This window comes from Schistocerca nitens, chromosome 2, assembly GCF_023898315.1.
Source record: "Schistocerca nitens isolate TAMUIC-IGC-003100 chromosome 2, iqSchNite1.1, whole genome shotgun sequence".
Classification (NCBI taxonomy): domain Eukaryota; kingdom Metazoa; phylum Arthropoda; class Insecta; order Orthoptera; family Acrididae; genus Schistocerca; species Schistocerca nitens.
In genome coordinates, this window is record NC_064615.1 from 977,334,555 (window position 1) to 977,355,203 (window position 20,649).

General features: G+C 46.2%; 1 protein-coding gene across 2 annotated transcripts in view; it reads left to right on the forward strand.

Moving 5' to 3' along the window:
- The window catches only part of LOC126237307 (E1A-binding protein p400-like), a 173,774-nt gene that overhangs the window by 103,853 nt on the left and 49,272 nt on the right, over positions 1-20,649 (forward strand). For both annotated transcript variants that reach the window (XM_049947267.1, XM_049947266.1), the window contains exons 4-6: positions 2,979-3,256; positions 8,807-9,236; positions 16,410-16,871. In XM_049947267.1, coding sequence (XP_049803224.1) covers positions 2,979-3,256; positions 8,807-9,236; positions 16,410-16,868 — 1,167 coding nt within the window. In that variant the 3' untranslated portion in view covers positions 16,869-16,871. The remainder of the gene's footprint in view (positions 1-2,978; positions 3,257-8,806; positions 9,237-16,409; positions 16,872-20,649) is intronic.

The following is a 20,649-nucleotide window of genomic DNA, read 5'->3' on the forward strand; positions in this document are numbered from 1 at the left end:
AATTGCTTCTGCAAACGATCTGGCGATTCCATATCGGACCATTTAAATAGCATAAAATCAAGAAAAAATTCGTAAAGAAACAACGGAAAGAAAAGCCAAAGTACATGTCTAGCAACAATTTGATACTAAAAGTTCTACTTTAGTCAGACCGAGAGCTTTTCAGTTCAAATTACGCGAAACTATTCAGAAGACTGATCCGGGAAAGATTTGATATGAGATCTGTTGTCACAAAACGGAAATAGTTGTCAGATTTACAAAAGGAAATGCTTCTCAAATATACAATATATACAATACTGAGATACTACAACAAAGTCGTGAAACCGGTGTGTCTCTGTAGGAGTGAAACAGTCATTGCAATCAGTAAGGGAAATATTGAAGCAATCCAAAAGAGAGAAAGAAAAATAATCAGGAAAAGGTGATTCTAAATTACGCTGGACAAGGTATGTACAGGCAAAGAAAAAATAAATTAATTAAAAAATATACTACGGTTTGTACAGATATGGAAATATGCAGGCTAAAACACTGTAGCCATATTAAAAGAATGGAACTGACCTGGTAAACCAGCCGGTTGCAGTTTCTACGAAAGTTGCAGTAAGGCGAGAACTAAGACAATAAAATGGATGGCTGTAGTGAAAACAGACCTGAAAGAAGAAGGGGTAACAAACAGAAACGTTTTGGGCAGAAATCGGATGAGTGGACAGTTGCTCTGGCAAAAAAGCCCAATAATACTGCACCTGCGCCGCGCGGCATTAGCCGAGCTGAAGTCACGGACTGTGCGGCTGGTCCCGGCGGAGGTTCGAGTCCTCCCTCGGGCATGGGTGTGTGTGTGTTTGTCCTTGGGATAATTTAGGTTAAGTAGTGTGTAAGCTTAGGGACTGATGACCTTAGCAGTTAAGTCCCATAAGATTTCACACACATTTGAGCATTTGAACTGCACCTGCTTGGTATGACGATAGAAAAAGTGTGTATCCTGAGTAATATAGGGGCTAAGAAAAGCTGAAACAAACCTGTTGTTGTTGTTGTCTTCAGTCCTGAGACTGGTTTGCTGCAGCTCTCCATGCTACTCTATCCTGTGTAAGCTTCTTCATCTCCCAGTACTAACTGCAACCTACATCATTCTGAATCTGCTTAGTGTATTCATCTCTTGGTGTCCATCTACGATTTTTACCCTCCACACTGCCCTCCAATGCTAAATTTGTGATCCCTTGATGCCTCAGAACATGTCCTATCAACCGATCCCTTCTTCTTGTCAAGTTGTGCCACAAACTCCTCTTCTCCCCAATTCTGTTCAATACCTCCTCATTACAAAATTGTTGAGGCTTTCGTGGCCACTTGTTGACAAACTGCCTATTGGCTTCTGTCTCGGGTTCTTCGGCCGACGTTCATCTAATGATTTTTCTGACGTTTCGCCAGCACGAGTGGCTGGCATTGTCAAAGCTTCACCCTCCATTGCCGGTGGTGAACTGGAGCCGAGCTCGCGGGCGCAGACTATATGTACCTGGCGCGCCAACGTCCGAGGGCTTCACCGCGGTCATTTCCGGTGCGGTTCTCCTCTTGCTACCTGCGACGGTCGTTCGCTGCAGTACGGGAAGCCAGGATCCGTTGACCTTAAGGCTTTCCTCTTTCTTGTTCAAACTGTTCGCGTGTTTTTGTATTTCTACAGCTTCTCTGAACAAGCGCGTGTGATAGTGGTTCTCTTGTTCAGAGAAGCTGTAGAAATACAAAAACACGCGAACAGTTTGAACAAGAAAGAGGAAAGCCTTAAGGTCAACGGATCCTGGCTTCCCGTACTGCAGCGAACGACCGTCGCAGGTAGCAAGAGGAGAACCGCACCGGAAATGACCGCGGTGAAGCCCTCGGACGTTGGCGCGCCAGGTACATATAGTCTGCGCCCGCGAGCTCGGCTCCAGTTCACCACCGGCAATGGAGGGTGAAGCTTTGACAATGCCAGCCACTCGTGCTGGCGAAACGTCAGAAAAATCATTAGATGAACGTCGGCCGAAGAACCCGAGACAGAAGCCAATAGGCAGTTTGACCTCCTCATTAGTTACGTGATCTACCCATCTAATCTTCAGCATTCTTCTGTAGCACCACATTTCAAAAGCTTCTATTCTCTTCTTGTCTAAACTATTTATCGTCCATGTTTCACTTCCATACATGGCTACACTCCATACAAATACTTTCAGAAATGACTTCCTCACACTTAAATCGATACTCGATGTTAACAAAATTCTCTTCTTTAGAAACGCTTTCCTTGCCATTGCCAGTCTACATTTTATATCCTCTCTACTTCGACCAACATCAGTTATTTTGCTCCCCAAATAGCAAAACTCCTTTACCACTTGAAGTGTCTCATTTCCTAATCTAATTCCCTCAGCATCACTCGACTTAATTCGACAACATTCCATTATCCTTGTTTTGCTGTTGTTGATGTTCATCTTATACCCTCCTTTCAAGACACTGTCCATTCCGCTCAACTGCTCTTCCAAGTCCTTTGCTGTCTCTGACAGAATTACAATGTCATCGGCGAACCTCAACGTTTTTATTTCTTCTCCATGGATTTTAATACCTACTCCCAACTTTTCTTTTGTTTCCTTTACTGCTTGCTCAATATACAGATTGAATAACATCGGGGAGAGGCTACAACCCTGTCTCACTCCCTTCCCAACCATTGCTTCCCTTTCATGCCCCTCGACTCTTATAACTGCCATCTGGTTTCTGTACAAATTGTAAATAGCCTTTCGCTCCCTGTATTTTACCCCTGCCACCTTTAGAATTTGAAAGAGATCATTCCAGTCAACATTGTCCAAAGCTTTTTCTAAGTCTACAAATGCTAGAAACGTAGGTTTGCCTTTCCTATGGAATGGATATTGTTGTACATCGCGTTGTCCACTAGGACCTAAAAGCAAACAGTAGTAATAATATAGCCATCGCGAGTTACTACGTACATCCCACTGCACTCACTTGGCTGTCCGCAGGTTCCCATCAGACCTCTGCGCCCCCTGCGTCCAACGGTGGCGACGCCGCCGCGCCCGCAGACGACGACCACGGTGTTCCAGAACGACTACCGCCAGGACCAGCTGGGCCAGTCTGTGGAGGACGAGGTGGACGACGAGCCGCAGCAGCTGTACACGGCAAGGCCCGCCTCCGCCTACTCCATCCCCAGCACCAGCTCGCTGTACCACCAGTACGACAGCCAGCAGTACACCACGCCCGCTCCCTTAGCCTACCGCCCACAGCCGCAGCAGGCCGTCAGGTAAGCTTCATCTCCATAGTGTTCGCCCCCGGTAGCTGAGTGGTCGCCGGCACGGTACCTCAGCGTGTTCGGTCAGAGGGGTACATGCCCTCTGTAATAAAAAAAAACTGAGTGAATTAACGAACTTCAACGGGCGTCAGGGGACGTCCGCCACGACCAATCGCAACGAACTATAACGAACAAAATGAGATTACAAAAAAAAAGGGCGTCAGCGCGACGGACTGTCAATCCTAAGGACCCGGGTTCAATTCCCGACTGGGTCGGAAATTTTCTCCGCTCAGGGACTGGGTGTTGTGTTGTCCTAATCATCATCATTTCATCCCCATCGACGCGCAAGTCGCCGAAGTGGCGTCAAATCGAAAGACTTGCACCAGGCGAGCGGTCTACCCGATGGGAGGCCCTCGTCACACGACATTATTATTATCTCCATATTGCTGCAGCATGGACACCATGACCGAAGCTAACAAAAAGACATTCCAGCACTTGCATGCCTATGGGATATTTTGATTACTATTTCATCCTTCTGCCAGCTTACTTTCAGTTATTTCAGTACATAAAATAGCCTTTCCTAAAGGTGAAGAATGGCGCGAGTTCTTGATGTCCATTGGGTGTCTTTAAAGTTACAGGAACTCTTCAAGAGTGGAGATCAGAACACGGTATATCCAGGTGACTTCCACGTGCATATTATCTTTCAGACTTTGACAAACGTTGTATTATCCTGTCTTCTTCTGCGGTTGTTTTCCCACTATGGTTCGCTCCAGTACCATGGGAGCTACTCCCTGATATCTTAACATGTGGTGTATGATTATGCCCCTCCTTGTCGTGAGTGCTTTCCATATATTCTTTTGCTTACCGATTCTGTGGAGGACCTGCTCATTTTTTAACAGTGCACTTAATTTTAAGCATCCTTCTGTAACACCACGTCTCAAACGCTTCTACTTTCATATTTTTCGGCTTACCACAGTCCATGACTCACTTATACACGATGCTGTGTTCCAGACTTGCATTCTACGAAATTTCTTCCCCTAATTAAGACCTATATCTCTTCGAGGAATACTCTCTTAGCCGTTGGTAGTCTGCTTCTTATATCCATCTTACTTCAACCATCATGTGTTATTTTGTTACCAAGGTAGCAGAATTCTTTCTCATCATCCACTATGTGGTCACCAATTTTTATGTTAAATTTGTCGGTAATCCGTTTTCTGATGCTCCTCATTACTTGTCTTTCTTTTTTTTTCTTGTTCTGAATGCATATGAGGTGTGTCTATAAAATATTGTCACGGAGTAAGTATGCAGCCAAGTAGAATGCGACCTTTCTGGTGTATGCAGACAAATGAGTGTGGCCGTGGGCTTCGTTTGAGTAAGAGCTGTTATTTTGTTTTGCCGGAAAAGTCATAAGTGTAATAACAGAGAAGCGAATAGTCGTGAAGTTTCACATGAAACTTGAGATAACTGGCACTGAAACCCACCTTTTCTAAAAGAACTACATTTTACAAAGTCGCTTCAGGCAAATGCCGGATTGGTTCCTTTGAAAGGGCACGGCCGACTTCCTTCCCCCATCCTTCCCCAATCCGATGGGACCGATGACGTCACTGTTTGGTCCCCTCACTCAAATCACCCAACCAATCTAAGAGAACTGTATGGCCGAGGTTGTTTATCACGTATACGAGTTTTTGAGTGGTTAAAATGTTTCCAAGATGGCCGAGAAGACGTTGTAGATGACTCACGCCTAGGACGTACTTCAGCGTCACAAACGGATTAAAATATCAAACAAGTATGTAATGCTATTCGATCTGGGTATTCGGTCGATTGCTAAATGAGCAAATACAGATTCAAAGCAATGATGATTGTTGTTTTCGATACACATGGAATTGTGTATCTTCAGTGGGCTATTGATCACCACTACTACTTTGAGGTCCTTACTCAACTCCGTGAGCAAATAAGAAACAAACGACTAATTATGGAAGAACACGTTAAGAGTCCTGCATCAAGACAATGCATCGGATCATACCGCACTGTCTGTTAAGAGGTTTCTAGCTCCGTGGTAAACTACAGACGTTATTCGCCTGAGCTAGCACCAAGTGGCTTTTATGTATTGCCCAATTTCAAATCTATAATAAAAGGAACAAGATTTAGGTCCGCTGAAGCAGTGAAAGAAAAGCAGCATGCGTCATCGAGGAGCTCACAGAGGAAGACGTCCAGTACTGTCTTCATTAATGGTAAATTCGCATGGAGCGTTTCAGCGATAGAGCATGGAAGTGTATTGAGGAAGACACTCGCTAAATATGTATACTTTTGAAATTAAATGTTTTACAGCAATAGTCCCGCTATTTTATAGCCACGCACTTTTGTGTTCAGTAAACTGTGTTCATTAAGATTTGTAGCTCTCATAATTCTTCCTCACATTCGTCTCTATGTTGGTACAAATTGTGTATAATCGTCTTCCTTAAACCCAGATAGCTGTCTTTATGAGACGCTCCCTTAACGTTCTTATGGTCATTTGAAAGGCAAGTAGAAAGAGAAAGTCATTTTGTTAAACTGTGAACAGATTTTGAAGGTAAGTACATGTGGTTCACATTGAAAAACACTGTCTATCAAAGACAGATATCTGGATTTTAATCTGATCTGGCACCCAGCTGCAGCCTGAGTGCTCAAAACAGTGCTTGGTACTGCCAGTAGACACATATAAAAACTCGTACGCTATCCTACCCTTCAGAACTAATAGTTCCTTCGATGAGAAACAGAGTCCACCTCACACCTGAATGGTCAGCATGGCTGACCCAGTACTGCCACGTATTTTTCCTTGCGGAAGGACTGGTTCGGGGTGCACTCAGCCTCTCGAGACCAACTGACGAGTTACTCGACCGATTAGGAGCGGTTTTAAGGTCAAGACACATAGCAACGATGGTGAGAGCGGTGTGCTGATCACATGTTCGTTCAACCACATACGATGACGCCACTGACAGGGGTTGACATGGCCCGTCTAAGGCCAGAACGTGGAACTTTACCTTTACCTTGTGGAGTAGAGCCGGATAATTTGGGTAAAATCAAAGAGGAAGGTCAGATACTGAGATTCTCAGAATGAGGGGGCTCAGTTTTGAGGACGAGCGTCCGAGCGACCTTCCCTTCCCTTTTAACCTTCTCCAATCTGTCACTCACTCCTCTGACGGGAGGAAGATATTAGCTCCAGGTGTTATCTTACTGCATGAACTTTTATGCAGCGTTATTCATTATACGTTCTGGGTTTCAAAAAACGACTGTGTGAAAACTATAAGACACTAAGAAAAACGAAACACATCGTGGCTAGAGCATCTCTCCAATCGTCGATTCATAATAAGCGCCCTGCAATTGTTTCAGTAGGGGAAGCGATGTCAGAACATGAAGAAAAACCATTCGTTATATATCGTCAGATTGAATTATTTCGCAGTTAGCGACAAGCAACTCAGTGAATAGATCTAAAAAGTGGACCGCTGTCATACTTTCCCAGGTATTTCATGACAGCAGGTTAAATGAACTGCACAAACATATTGACGTTTGTCAATATTGAGTGTTATGTACAACTTCATATAGAATGATAAAGAGAAGTGGGTTACAGAGTGGTGTGGCAACTGTCGCCATAGAAAAGCTGGACAAGAGCAGAAATGATTAGCGACCAAGTTGACATAACACAAAGAAGATTTACTTAACTTGTATTTCTCCAAGTGTACAAACACTTATTAGAAATAATACAGCAAGAATTAGAGTGCAGCTCACACAATAGCAACAAGCATGAGACTTGCTGTACTAAGCACGAACGATAGTATCGTAGCGATGAGGCTCCAAAAGAGTGGGCTGAGTGGCTGCCGCAGGCCGTCCTGTATTGCAGTGGCAGAGGACGCTCGTGGTCCAGAGCCATTGGAGGCGTGGCTCAGTGGGTGTGCACCACTGGGTCCGCCACATGCTGCACGACCACTGTCGGCATAAGATGGAAACGCAATTCCGTTGCCAACTGTGACCCCTATGGGGTGGCATCGATACTTGATACCACACTGAGCATGTGTAATGTAGGTTAAAATCTTGGACAAGTACTCTGTACTCTGATATATGTGTATTTTCTGAATGTCTAATAGTTTCCAGCATCTTCTTCTGAAACCCCAATAGTAGTCATGAATGTTGTTGTGGTCTTCAGTCCTGAGACTGGTTTGATGCAGCTCTCCATGCAACTCTATCCTGTGCAAGCTTCTTCATCTCCGAGAACCTACTGCAACCTACATCCTTCTGTATCTGTTTAGTGTATTCATCTCTTGGTCTCCCTCTACGATTTTTACCCTCCACGCTGCCCTCCAATACTAAATTGGTGATCCCTCGATGCCTCAGAACATGATCTACCAACCGATCCCTTCTTCTAGACAAGTTGTGCTACAAACTTTTCCCCAATCCTACTCAATACCTCCTCATTAGTTATATGATTTACCCATCTAATCTTCAGCATTCTTCTGTAGCACCACATTTCGAAAGATTCTATTCTCTTCTTGTCCAAACTAGTTATCGTCCATGTTTCACTTCCATACATGGCTACACTCCATACAAATACTTTCGGAAACGCCTTCCTGACACTTAAATCTATACTCGATGTTAACAAATTTCTCTTCTTTAGAAACATTTTCCTTGCCATTGCCAGTCTACATTTTATATCCTCTCTACTTCGACCATCATCACTTATTTTGCTCCCCAAATAGCAAAACTCCTTTACTACTTTAAGTGTCTCATTTCCTAATCTAATTCCCTCAGCATCACCCGACTTAATTCGACTACATTCCATTATCCTCGTTTTGCTTTTGCTGGTGTTCATCTTATATCCTCCTTTCAGGACACTGTCCATTCCGTTCAACTGCTCTTCCAAGTCTTTTGCTGTCTCTCACAGAATTACAATGTCATCGGCAAATCTCTAAGTTTTTTATTTCTTCTCCATGGATTTTAATACCTACTCCGAATTTTTCTTTTGTTTCCTTCACTGCTTGCTCAATATACAGATTGAATAACATCGGGGAGAGGCTACAACCCTGTCTCACTCGCTTCCCTAACCACTGCTTCCCTTCCATGTCCCTCGACTCTTATAACTGCCACCTGGTTTCTGTACAAATTGTAAATAGCCTTTCGCTCCCAGTATTTTACCCCTGCCACATTCAGAATTTGAGAGAGCGTATTCCAGTCAACATTGTGAAAAGCTTTCTCTAAGCCTACAAATGCTAGAAACGTACGTTTGCTTTTCCTTAATCCATCTTCTAAGATAAGTCGTAGGGTCAGTATTGCCTCACGTGTTCCAATATTTCTACGGAACCCAAACTGATCTTCTCCGAGGTAGTCATGAATAGCCCTACATAAAAGGTAAGTAGTGACCAGCAATTGCGTCTCGTAATTTTAAGTTTATCTCGAGTGAATTGCCGTTTCGATACGACACATTGTTTACAGCTATGAAGTGATGAGTTTCAAAATTCTATACAGCAGCTGTTCTCCAGTCAGCTGGAGAGTGTATAGCCTGGTGTTGTAAACTGCCCTTTCTACCTTCAGCATCACGCCGCGCCCTCGCCCAGCCGTGGCGCCGTCGACGGTGCGCAGCCAGCTGCCGGCCACCACGTACCGACCGCAGCTGCTGGCCACGGCCACCCCCCGTCCGCAGACGACCACCACGCAGCTGTACACCCGGCCCCCGCCCGTCTTCCAGTCCAGCACCGCGTCGCCCTACTCGACTGCAGCTCACTCCCAGGCGCAGCTGTACGGCAGGACGACGTCGCTGTACCAGCCTTCCAGCACGGTGGCCGCCGCCGCTACCGCTGACGTCGACTTCGACGACGAGCTGCGCAAGTTCCAGCTGGAGAACAACGTCGTGACCACGCCGCGCACCGTCAGCCCCGCCGCGCTGGCTCAGCGGGTGCAGCCCTTCCAGCACGCGCAGCTAGCCACCGCCAGGCCGCAGCAGGTGGTCCAGCAGGCACGCAAGGTGAGAGGGATTGTCTTCTCAGAAGAAGAAGAGTGCGGCACCCGAAACCTGCGACACACACGGAATTTATTTCACTCTGCTAGTCACAATACTGAAATTGCGTCCACAGCTGCGTTGAAATGTTTACATAATTACACTACTGGCCATTAAAATAGCTACACCAAGAAGAAATGCAGATGATAAACGAGTATTCATTGGGCAAGTATATTATACAAGAACTGACATGTGATTACGTTTTCACGTAATTTGAGTGCATAGATCCTGACAAATCAGTACCCAGAACAACCACCTCTGGCCGCAATAACGGCCTTGATACGCCTGGGCATTGAGTCAAACAGAGCTTGGATGGCGTGACAGGTAGAGCTGCCCATGCAGCTTCAACACGATACCACAATTCATCAAGAGTAGTGACTGACGTATTGTGACGAGCCAGTTGCTCGGTCACCATTGACCAGACGTTTTCAATTGATGAGAGATCTGGAGAATGTGTCGGCCAGGGCAGCAGTCGAACATTTTCTGTATCCAGAAAGGCCCGTACAGGACCTGCAACATGCGGTCGTGTATTATCCTGCTGAAATGTAGGGTTTCGCTGGGATCGAATGAAGGGTAGTGCCACGGGTCGTAACACATCTGAAATGTAACGTCCACTATTCAAAGTGCCGTCAATGCGAACAAGAGGTGACCGAGACGTGTAACCAATGGTACCTCATACCATCACGCCGAGTGATACGCCAGTATGGCGATGACGAATACACGCTTCCAATATGCGTTCACCGCGATGTCGCCAAACACGGATGCGACCATCACGATGCTGTAAACAGAACCTGGACTCATCCGAAAAAAATGACCTTTTGCCATTCGTGCACCCAGGTTCGTCGTTTACACCATCGCAGGCACTCCTGTCTGTGATGCAGCGTCAAAGGTAAACGCAGCCATGGTCTCCGGGCTGATAGTCCATGCTGGTGCAAACGTCGTCGAACTGTTCGTGCAGATGGTTGTTGTCTTGCAAACGTCCCCATCTGTTGACTCAGGTACCGAGACGTGGCTGCACGATCTGTTACAGTCATGCGGGTAAGACGCCTGTCATCTCGACTGTTAGTGAAGCGAGGCCGCTGGGACCCAGCGCGGCGTTGCGTATTACCCTCCTGAACCCACCGATTCCATATTCTGCTAACAGCCATTGTATCTCGACCAACGCGAGCAGCAATGTCGCGACAGGCTTTATCAAAGTCTGAAACGTGATGGTACGCATTTCTCCTCCTTACCCAAGGCATCACAAAAACGTTTCACCAGGCAACGCCGGTCAACTGCTGTTTGTGTATGAGAAATCGGTTGGAAACTTTCCTCATGTCAGAACGTTGTAGGTGTCGCCACCGGCGCCAATCTTGTGTAAATGCTCTGATAAGCTAATCATTTGCATATCACAGCATCTTCTTCCTGTCTATTAAATTTCGCGTCTGTAGCACGTCATCTTCGTGATGTAGCAATTTGAATGGCCAGTAGTGTAGATAAGTCCTGCAGCTAACACTTTTCTTTATTTATGTACGACTGCACAATTTCGGTCTTGGTCATAACGTGAAAGTTGAGTGCAATGGTACGTTGAAAGATATGCAATTTAAAAACTGTGATGTGCACCCATATTAATAGTGCTAGTGATACAGGTTTTATTATATAACAACTGATAATCTCAAACAGAAAGGACACCATACAAATATACCATGACATGATAGAAGTCACGCGAACCTCCTAATTATCGTGACGGATCTTCTTTTGCCCGGTATAGTGCAGCAGCTCCACGTGCATGGAATCAACAAGTCGTTGGAAGTCCCCTGCGGTAATATTGAGCCATGCTGCCTTTATCTTCTTCTTCTGTAGTGGTCAATCCAAGGATTGGTTTGCAACAGCTACAATGGCAGCTTGTCTCCATTCTGTGCGTCTTTCAGCTTTTCTCTTCATTTCTTTATAGGTGTTACATCCCACATCTTTCACGATTTGATCCATCTACCTCAGCTGTGGTCTTCCTCTTGGTCTTTTCCCCTCGACATATCCCTCTATGATTGTGTTCAGGAGTCCTTTATGTCTTAATAGATGGTCTGTAAATTGCGCTCTTCTTTTAACAATGAAACTCCAGCTTCTCTTCTCACCTGCTCTTTCCAGAACCACTTCGTTTGTGACCTTGTCGATACATTTTATTTTGAGCATGCGTCTATAGCACCACTTTTCAAAAGAATGTACCTTCTGGTCTTCCTCTGTCTCGAGAGTCCATGTTTCACACCCATATGATTTCAAAAATCTTTTTACTGATTTCAAGGCTGATGCTCTTAGATGTTAATATGTTTTTCTTCTTGTTAAAAGCAGCCTTTGCTTGAGCAGTTCTACTTCTCACTTATGCCTTGTTCCTTCCATCTCTGGTAATATTACTGACCAGATAAGTAAATTTATCAACTTGTTCAAGCAGTTCATTGCCTACATGAACTTGGACTTTCACTTGATCTTCTTTGTCGCGTGCCATTACTTTTGTTTTTGCTTTATTAATTCTCATATTATATTCTTCCCCCATAACTTTATCCATTATATTCAGTAGGACTACAAGATATTCTTCACTTTCAGCTAGGACAGCTATATCATCGGCACACCTTATCATATCTATACGTTAGCCATGAATTACTAGACCTGTTTGTGAATTTTCCCTTAATTTTTTCAGCGCCTCTTCAATGTACAGGTTAAAGATAACAGGGCATAGTGCGCAACCTTGTCGGACACCTTTCCGTATCTGCACCTCTTCTTGTTTTGTCCGTCCACGGATAACTGCTGTCTCGTTTTTGTACAGGTTCCATATCATTTTTCTATCTTTATAGTCTATTCCTACTTTTTTGAGTACCTCAAACATCTTAACCCATTTAACATTATCAAAGGCTTTCTCTGCATCTGCGAAAGCTATGTATGTTGTCAGGTTCTTATCTAGTCGTTTCTCTATTATTAGTTTTAGAGCAAATATTGCTTCTCTGGTTCCTCTACCTTTCCGTAATCCAAACTGGTCTTCGGAGAGTGTAGCTTCGACTTTTTGTTCTATGTTTCTGTCTTTATAGCTGCCCATAATTGTGAAGGTGTTGGGGTGCAGGATTTTGTGCACGAACTGACCCCTCAATTATGTCCCGAAAATTTCCGATGGAATTCATGTCAGGCGATCTGAGTGGCCGGCATTGTCATCAATAAAAATTCCACAGTTGTTTGGGAACATGGAGTCCATGGATGGCTGCAAATGGCGCCCTAGTAGCCGAACTATTTCCAGTCAACCATCGGTTCAGTTGGACCGGGGGACCAGCCCATTCCATGTAAACACAGCCCACACCTTTATGGTGTCAACAGTGCCGCGTTGACAACTTGGGTGCATGGCTTCGTGAGGTATGCACCACGCTCGAACCCTATCGTCAACTCTCACCAGCTGAAGTCGGGACTCATCTAACTGGGCCACGGTCTTCCAGTCGTCTAAGGTAAAACCGACATGGTCATGAACCCTGGAGAGGCAATGTCGTGCTGTCAGCAAAGACTCTCATGTCGGTTGTCTGCTGCCACAGCCAATTAACGCTACTCTTCGCCTCACTGTCCTGACGGATACATTCGTCGTACGTCCCACATTGATTTCTGCGGTTATTTCACGCTGTGTTGTCTGTCTGTTGACACGGACAAGTCACAACTCTAAGCAAACACCGCTGCTCTCGGTCGTTAAGCAAAGTCCGTCGGTCACAGCGTTGTCCGTGGTGAGCGGTAATGCCTGAAATTTGGTATTCTCGGCTCACTATTGATATTGTGGGTCTCGGAATAATGAATTCCCCAAGATTTCCGAAATGCAATGTCCCACGCGTTCAGCTCCAATCACCATTCCGTGATCAACATCTGTAATTCCCGGTGTACGGCCATAAGCACGTCGGAAACCTTTTCACATGTATCCTGAGTGCAAATTTCAGCTCCGCCGATGCATTGCCGTTTTATACTTTCTGTACACGGTACTACCTCCGTCTATGTATGCACATATCGCTATCCCGTGACTCATGTCACCTCAGAGTATTTGTCTGCTCGTCACAACACTAAGTTCACTACCGTCACAGCTGCTATGAAATGTTTAAATAACTTGGTACGTCGTGTAGCTGTCTTTTTTTATTTGTGTACGATTGCACAATTTATGTCTTTGTCATAACATGAAAGTTGAGCGCAATTACGCGTGGAAATATATGTAACATAAAAATTGTGACATGCAACCATATTAATGGTGCCACTTTCATGATAACCCACAAGCACAATGATAAAGGACACCTTTCAAGTATACTGCCCAGCGGAATTAAAGGATAACTTCTTCGAAACTCCGGAATTACCACCCACTGCGACCCTTAAGGTTGAAATTTGGCTCAAAAGTATTACCTTCCTCTGCAATGGTACAATAGCGTAGCGGCCTGCGACGCCACCCTAGGTCACGACGACGTTCAAACAGCAAGCTACCGACACATGCGAAAAAAAGGCCACATCTCAGAAGTTCTTGTGACATGTAAGATGGGTTAATGACGTCACATTGCAGCCAAGTATCACCAAAGTTCTTCCCAATGCCACCGTGGATGTGTCGCACTTTCGGAAGGACGTACACTCCCTCTTACTCAGATTTCACCACTTCTATTGCTGCCTCTGCGATAGAGGTCAGAACCGCGGCCCCCAGCGTTGAAACGATGCGAGTTTCTCATGAGTGCCTCAGGAAAACATTCCAGACACGTCGCCTCTCACAATCTTCACGAAAAGGCCACAGTGAGTGGTTTAAAGGGCGTCAATGAAACCATCCTTTCTCCAGGGCGTTGATTCGCACACATTTCGCTGTCAAAAACAGTTCACAGTGCGATGAGCAACAGGCAGACTTTCTTCACAATCTTTGGCACTACTGACACCCTCAGGCGTTTCAACCCTTCTCAAAGTATACTGTCGGGCTGCATCCCCATTAAACGCTATTTGACCCCTTTGGACCACAGCGCGACCGCAATTTTTACAGGTTGGAATGACTAGGGACCGTTAGAAACCACTCGAGGAAATCTGAAAGTGATTCAGACCAGGAAAGGGTGCTTATGCTTTTCCACCCCTCCTATTTCGCATCCTCCAACGGTGTGTGTGTGCGTGAATGGGGAAGGACGGGGCGCGACATTGGCGAATGCGTGAATAAAACGGCAAAGGGTGGTTCTAAAACACCCTAGTTCGGCAAAACCCTCGATGCCACCCACCCACCTTTGTTGAGCACTTTGAAAGTGAACCTGTACAGGCAGAACATGTGACGAGAGTACCAAGCGTCTGCAGGCAAGCTACGCTGCTGCTGAAACTTCCTGGCAGATTGAAACTGTGTGCCGGACCGAGACTCGAACTCGGGACCTTTGCCTTTCGCGGGCAAGTGCTGTACCATTTGAGCTACCCAAGCACGACTCACGACCCGTCCTCACAGCTTGAGTTCTGCAGTACCTCGTCTCCTACCTTCCAAAGGTAGGGCAGAAGAGCTACGAAGTTTGGAAGGTAGGAGACGAAGTACTGCCAGAATTGAAGCTGTGAGGACGGCTCGTGAGTCGTGCTTGGGTAGCTCAGGTGGTAGAGCACTTGCCCGCGAAAGGCAAAGGTCCCGAGTTTGAGTCTCGGTTCGGCACACAGTTTTAATCTGACAGGAAGTTTCATATTAGCACACACTCAGCTGCAGTGTGTAACATGCCCTTTTATTTATCCGCTCGTTCGGGATCTGAATAGCAGCCCAAAATTAGATAATTAATTAATGTGACCGTGTACCTAATGGGCTGGCAATCGGATTGGACTGCTCAGGGGATGTTACATTCCGTATTGTCCTTCGCAAATACTGTAATAAGTACTGTTTGGTGGTAAGAAGGACACAACACAGTTTCACAAACAAGATCTATATTCTTAGCAAAAGCACAAAATAAGGAGACAGCCACTGCCTTCGTCAATACACTGTTAATGACGGCTAATCTCAGCACAGGTTTCTCTAGTTATTCTTAATCGTCACACGCAACATCCAATCACTGTAATCCAAGTAATGCCGGCGCGGTAGACGCGGAAGTTCAATATCGGCACTTAATATCACTGAAATCACTCTATAATTAAACTTTCTCACTTTCCCGTATAATACTAACACAAAGGGGTTAAACCGCGGCGATGGCCACTCCCTTTGTCGATAATTTACATTAATTCAACTGCTGGCTTCTGCACAGCTCTGCCCGCCTCGCGGGAACCTACCACACCCTTACTCCGCACTCTCCACACTCACTCTTACTAACTGCTCTCTGCCCAGTTCTTCCCGCTTCGCGGGAATCTACCCAAGCAGCACTCGGCACTCCGGTGAACCCCCTCTAGCTCTCGCGACCTGCACACACTACTCGATAGTTGCCCTGTCGACCTGTGTGAGCGCAAACTTAGTAGTAAGGGCCTGCGGACCCCTTACAAGTGTGAAAATCTCATTCTGGATACGCTGCTGCTCTTTCGAGGCTTCACTGCTACTCTTGCGCCTGATAGTAGGCCATCTGGCATTGGTGCTTGTCGAAGACGTTGCTGCCCTTCAATCGCCTAAGACTTCGTCCCGGATTAGGTCTGTACATAGATACATTTTTAAATTTCTCAGTAAAGGTGCGCGTTTGGCAAAGAGGGTATTGCTTAACTGGAGGGGGGGGGGGGGTCTTAGAGGAACCATTTGCCGTTGTAATCGTGTATGGATCAACGTCTGGACCAGAAAATATTTCAGGCACCTTAGGATAGGCAACGCAGCTTACGTCGTACAAATCCATGACAGATTATGTAAGTTGGGTTGCCTACCTTGAGGTGCGCTAGACGTTTTTTGGGTCCGTTTTACAAAGCTTGACCAAAGCGTTTACTTGCAAAGGCCACATTAAACTCCTGCCTATATGTCGGTGCTTATATACCCGCAACGGAGTCGCACTGTGTTGCATATACGCTGTAGTGACGCCTTCCGACGGAAACTTTTTGATCATACCTTCTACTTTGCCCACCCTGTATGAGAAGACCAAAAGAATTTTCTGCATAGTACGCCATTTTATCTCTTTGTGTTTGGTGACTGATGATCAAGCACCCCTGCAGTGAAACTCTAGCAACAACAACAATCACAACGAGAGGGTGTTCCTGCAGGTTCCCCCTGCGGCGGCGGCGCCAGCGGCGAGCTCGGACCCGATCTACTCGTCGGAGCTGGTGTACGACCCGTCGACGGGGCAGTACAACACGGTGCTGTACCAGACGCTGCCGCAGACGCAGGGCGGCGAGCTGAACCTGCGCGCCAGCATCCAGCCGTACGTGGCGCCGCAGCAGTCGCAGCAGCAGCACTACTTCCAGCAGCTGCTCCAGTCGCAGCAGCTGTACGCGCAGCAACGACAGCGCTCCCGCTACGAGGTGACGACGCCGCCGCCGGCGCCCGCGCCAGCTGCAGCGAGACAGCAGCAGTACCGCCAGGCGCAGGTGCAGCAGGCGCCGCAGACCTACTACTACGTGGCCGCACCTGCTGGGCCGGCAGCCGCTGCGCCTACGGGCAGGGAGTCCCTATCGCACGGTCAGATAGAGGCCTTCCTCCGGGGGCACAACATCGCCTTCTAAAAGGTAACCATCTCTCGTCTTCTACCACTTGTAATACTGTAATGGTCTCACCTCGGGTCGTTTTCTCTCCGGTACGGCTTCCTGACCTGTCCCTAACCCAGGTTTCAAGTTTCTGTCAAACTTGACACCGTAATTAACCTTGTTGTCCAGCTTAATCAGTATGATTGTGACCAAGCTACTAACACACTGAGGGGGCAAAAGTGATGGGGTACCTCCTAACATCGTGTCGGACCTCCTTTTGCCCAGTTTAGTGCAGCATATCGACCTGGCATGGACTCAACAAGTCGTTGGAAGTCTCTTGCAGAAATATTGAGGCATGCTGCCTCTATAGCCGTTCATAATTGCGAAAATATTGCAGCTGTAGGATTTTATACGTGAACCAACGTCTCGATTGTTTCCTGTGTCGGACGATCTGCGTGACCAAATCGTTCGCTCGAATTGTCCAGAATGTTCTTCAAACCAATCGCTAACCACCGCGGAGCGGCAACGTGGTGCATTGTAACCCATAAATATGTCCTATTAGTAGACACTCACGTCGATCGTCTGCTACCAAAGCCCGACAACGCCGAATTTCGCAACACTCTCCCAATAGATACCTCCATCATCCGTCCCACGTTGATTTCTGTGGTTATTCCACGCAGTATTGCTTGTTTGTCAGCACTGACAACACTATGCAAACACCGCTGCTTTAGCTCCAGACCGTTGGCCACTACGTTGTCTGTGGTGAGAAGTAATGCCTGAAATTTTATGTTCTCGGAACACAATGAATTCCCAAAAGATTTCGGAAATGGAATGTCCCATGCTTCTAGCTGCAACTACCTATCAATGTATGAAGTATGTTATTTCCTGTCATGAGGGAAACCTTTCCACATGAATCATCTGAGTACAAATGGGAGCTCCACCAATGCACTGCCCTTTTATACCTTGTGTACGCTATACTACCCCCATCTGTAATACGTTCGCCGCGCGGAATTAGCTGAGCGGTCTGAGGCGCTGCCGTGATGGACTGTCTGGCTGGTCCCGACGGAGGCTCGAGTCCTCCCTTGGCCATGGGTGTGTGTGTTTGTCCTTAGGATAATTTAGGTTAAGTAGTGTGTAAGTTTAGGGACTGATGACCTTAGCAGTTAAGTCCCACAAGATTTCACACACATTTGAACATCTTTTTGTAATACATTCATATTGCTGTCCCATGACTTTTGTCATCTCGTTGTATATAAGTGGCACACATTTGAAAACGATACAGATAGAAAAAAGGGCGTAAACAGTTCATGAAATCGAAAGTAATCGGCATAACTGTTAATGTTTATCCCCCTGTGAGACAAGACGGTCAATGCCTTCATGGAAAAGTGTTTTCAGTTACTTACGGAATCCTGATTGTACCCAGGCGTGCACCTTTTCGTCCAAACGCAAACGACGACCGCGAATGCCTTTCTTCAAGGTTCCAAAAATATGGAAATCACACTGGGAGAGGATGTGTAAGGGCTTCCCAGCAAAATGTGTGCAGCGTAGTCGAAACGACCATGGGGACATCTGGACGTGTAGTATCCTGCAACAGAATGATGTCCGCCGTCAACGTTCCTGAGCGTTTAGACTTTACGGCGCGCTTCAGTTTCTGCAAAGTGTCCACATACCGCTTTGCGTTAATTGTAGCATTGTGCTCCAGAGAACCAATGAGCAACGGTCCCTTGCAATCAACGAAAAAGGTCACCATGACTTTCCTGGAGCTTGTGTGCATGGCTTTGGATTTTTCGAAGGGGATGAATCCATGTGAGTCCATTGTCGGGCCTGACGATTGCTCTCTCGTCTCAAAATGAGACACCTTGTTTTATCTCGGGACAGGAAACATCATTCTTTATCGTGATGCAGTTCCAGGTGCTACAGTGATGTCGACATTCTGTTCATCTACATCTAGATCTACATCCATAATCCGCAAGCCACCTGACGGTGTGTGGCGGAGGGTACCTTGAGTACCTCTATCGGTTCTCCCTTCTATTCCAGTCTCGTACTGTTCGTGGAAAGAAGGATTGTCGGTATGCCTCTGTGTGGGCTCTAATGTCTCTGATTTTATCCTGATGGTCTCTTCGCGAGATATACGTAGGAGGGAGCAATATACTGCTTGACTCCTCGGTGAAGGTATGTTCTCGAAACTTCAACAAAAGCCCGTACCGAGCTACTGAGCGTCTCTCCTTCAGAGTCTTCCACTGGAGTTTATCTATCATCTCCGTAACACTTTCGCGATTACTAAATGATCCTGTAACGAAGCGCGCTGCTCTCCGTTGAATCTTCTCTATCTCTTGTATCAACCCTATCTGGTACGGATCCCACATTGCTGAGCAGTATTCAAGCAGTGGGCGAACAAGCGTACTGTAACCTACTTCCTTTGTTTTCGGATTGCATTTCCTTAGTATTCTTCCAATGAATCTCAGTCTGGCATCTGCTTTACCGACGATCAACTTTATATGATCATTCCATTTTAAATCACTCCTAATGCGTACTCCCAGATAATTTATGGAATTAACGGCTTCCAGTTGCTGATCTGCTATATTGTAGCTAAATGATATGGGATCTTTCTTTCTATGTATTCGCAGCACATTACACTTGTCAACTTCGGCTCCTCCGTCATGCTGTTACGAACCCATTACGCAAAGATTTTCCAGGTCGTGAGATGCTCTGGAAAGATGGCGTGAGCGGTACCGTGACTGATCCCTAACATGAACCGAATGTCTTCCACCATCCGGTGTCGATCATTTCTTATGGCAGCCTCCGCTGCAACAATGGCATAAGGGGTAATGAACGATGAGACTATCGTGGCCGATAGCTGTCTTTCAATAACGCCCTATCTTCTCGGATTAATACGAGTATATTCCACGCAAACATACGTGCAAATGACATACTTTGTTCGCCAGGCACAGTAAACATTCAGGAATGAATTCCTCTTCCTTTACATCTTCCGTAGTCGAAAACCACTCTACACCTCGCTGTTCCTCTTTTCCAGCCTCCACAGTGAAGAGGCGCACACAAAATTCGCTGACCTAAAGTCGAACACGTCTAACAGACATACGACACAGCTGTGAGCGTTGGTGCTGTTCCTTCCCGACTCCCAATAGACAGCGTTCCTATACACAAGCCTATCGGCGTTACCAATATACGAATCTCTTACAGCGTCTGCCACTGGATTTGATTGAGCAACTCAGAGATGCATTCACGCTTACTAAATGAACTCGTAACGAAACATACTGTTTTTATTTGATCCTCTCTATTTGGTCTATCAGTCCTAGATCCTAGACTACCGGATACTGGTTGCAGGAGAGATTTGTAAGATATCTCATTTGTGGGTGGACTACACTTGCTGACCATCCAACTGGTTTTCTGTGATCGCTCCTTACGCATACTCTCAGCTCACTTAATTGATGTAGAGGCATTGAAATGAGTGGTAATTGGTGTTTAGACCGTACGACTTTAACAGAAATTTCATCTCAGAATAACATTTAAATCTGTCTGTATAACTACTCTTGGCTGAATGTGCGCTGATATGAAACTTCCTGGCAGATCAAAACTGTGTGCCGGGCCGAGACTCGAACTCGGGACCTTTGCCTTTCGCGGGCAAGTGCTCTACCAACTGAGTTACCCAAGCACGACTCACGCCCCGTCCTCACAGCTTTACTTCTGCCAGTACCTCGTTTTCTACCTTCCAAACTTTACAGTAGCTCTGCGAAACTTGCAGAACTAGCACTCCTGAAAGAAAGGATATTGCGGAGACATGGCTTAGCCACAGCCTGGG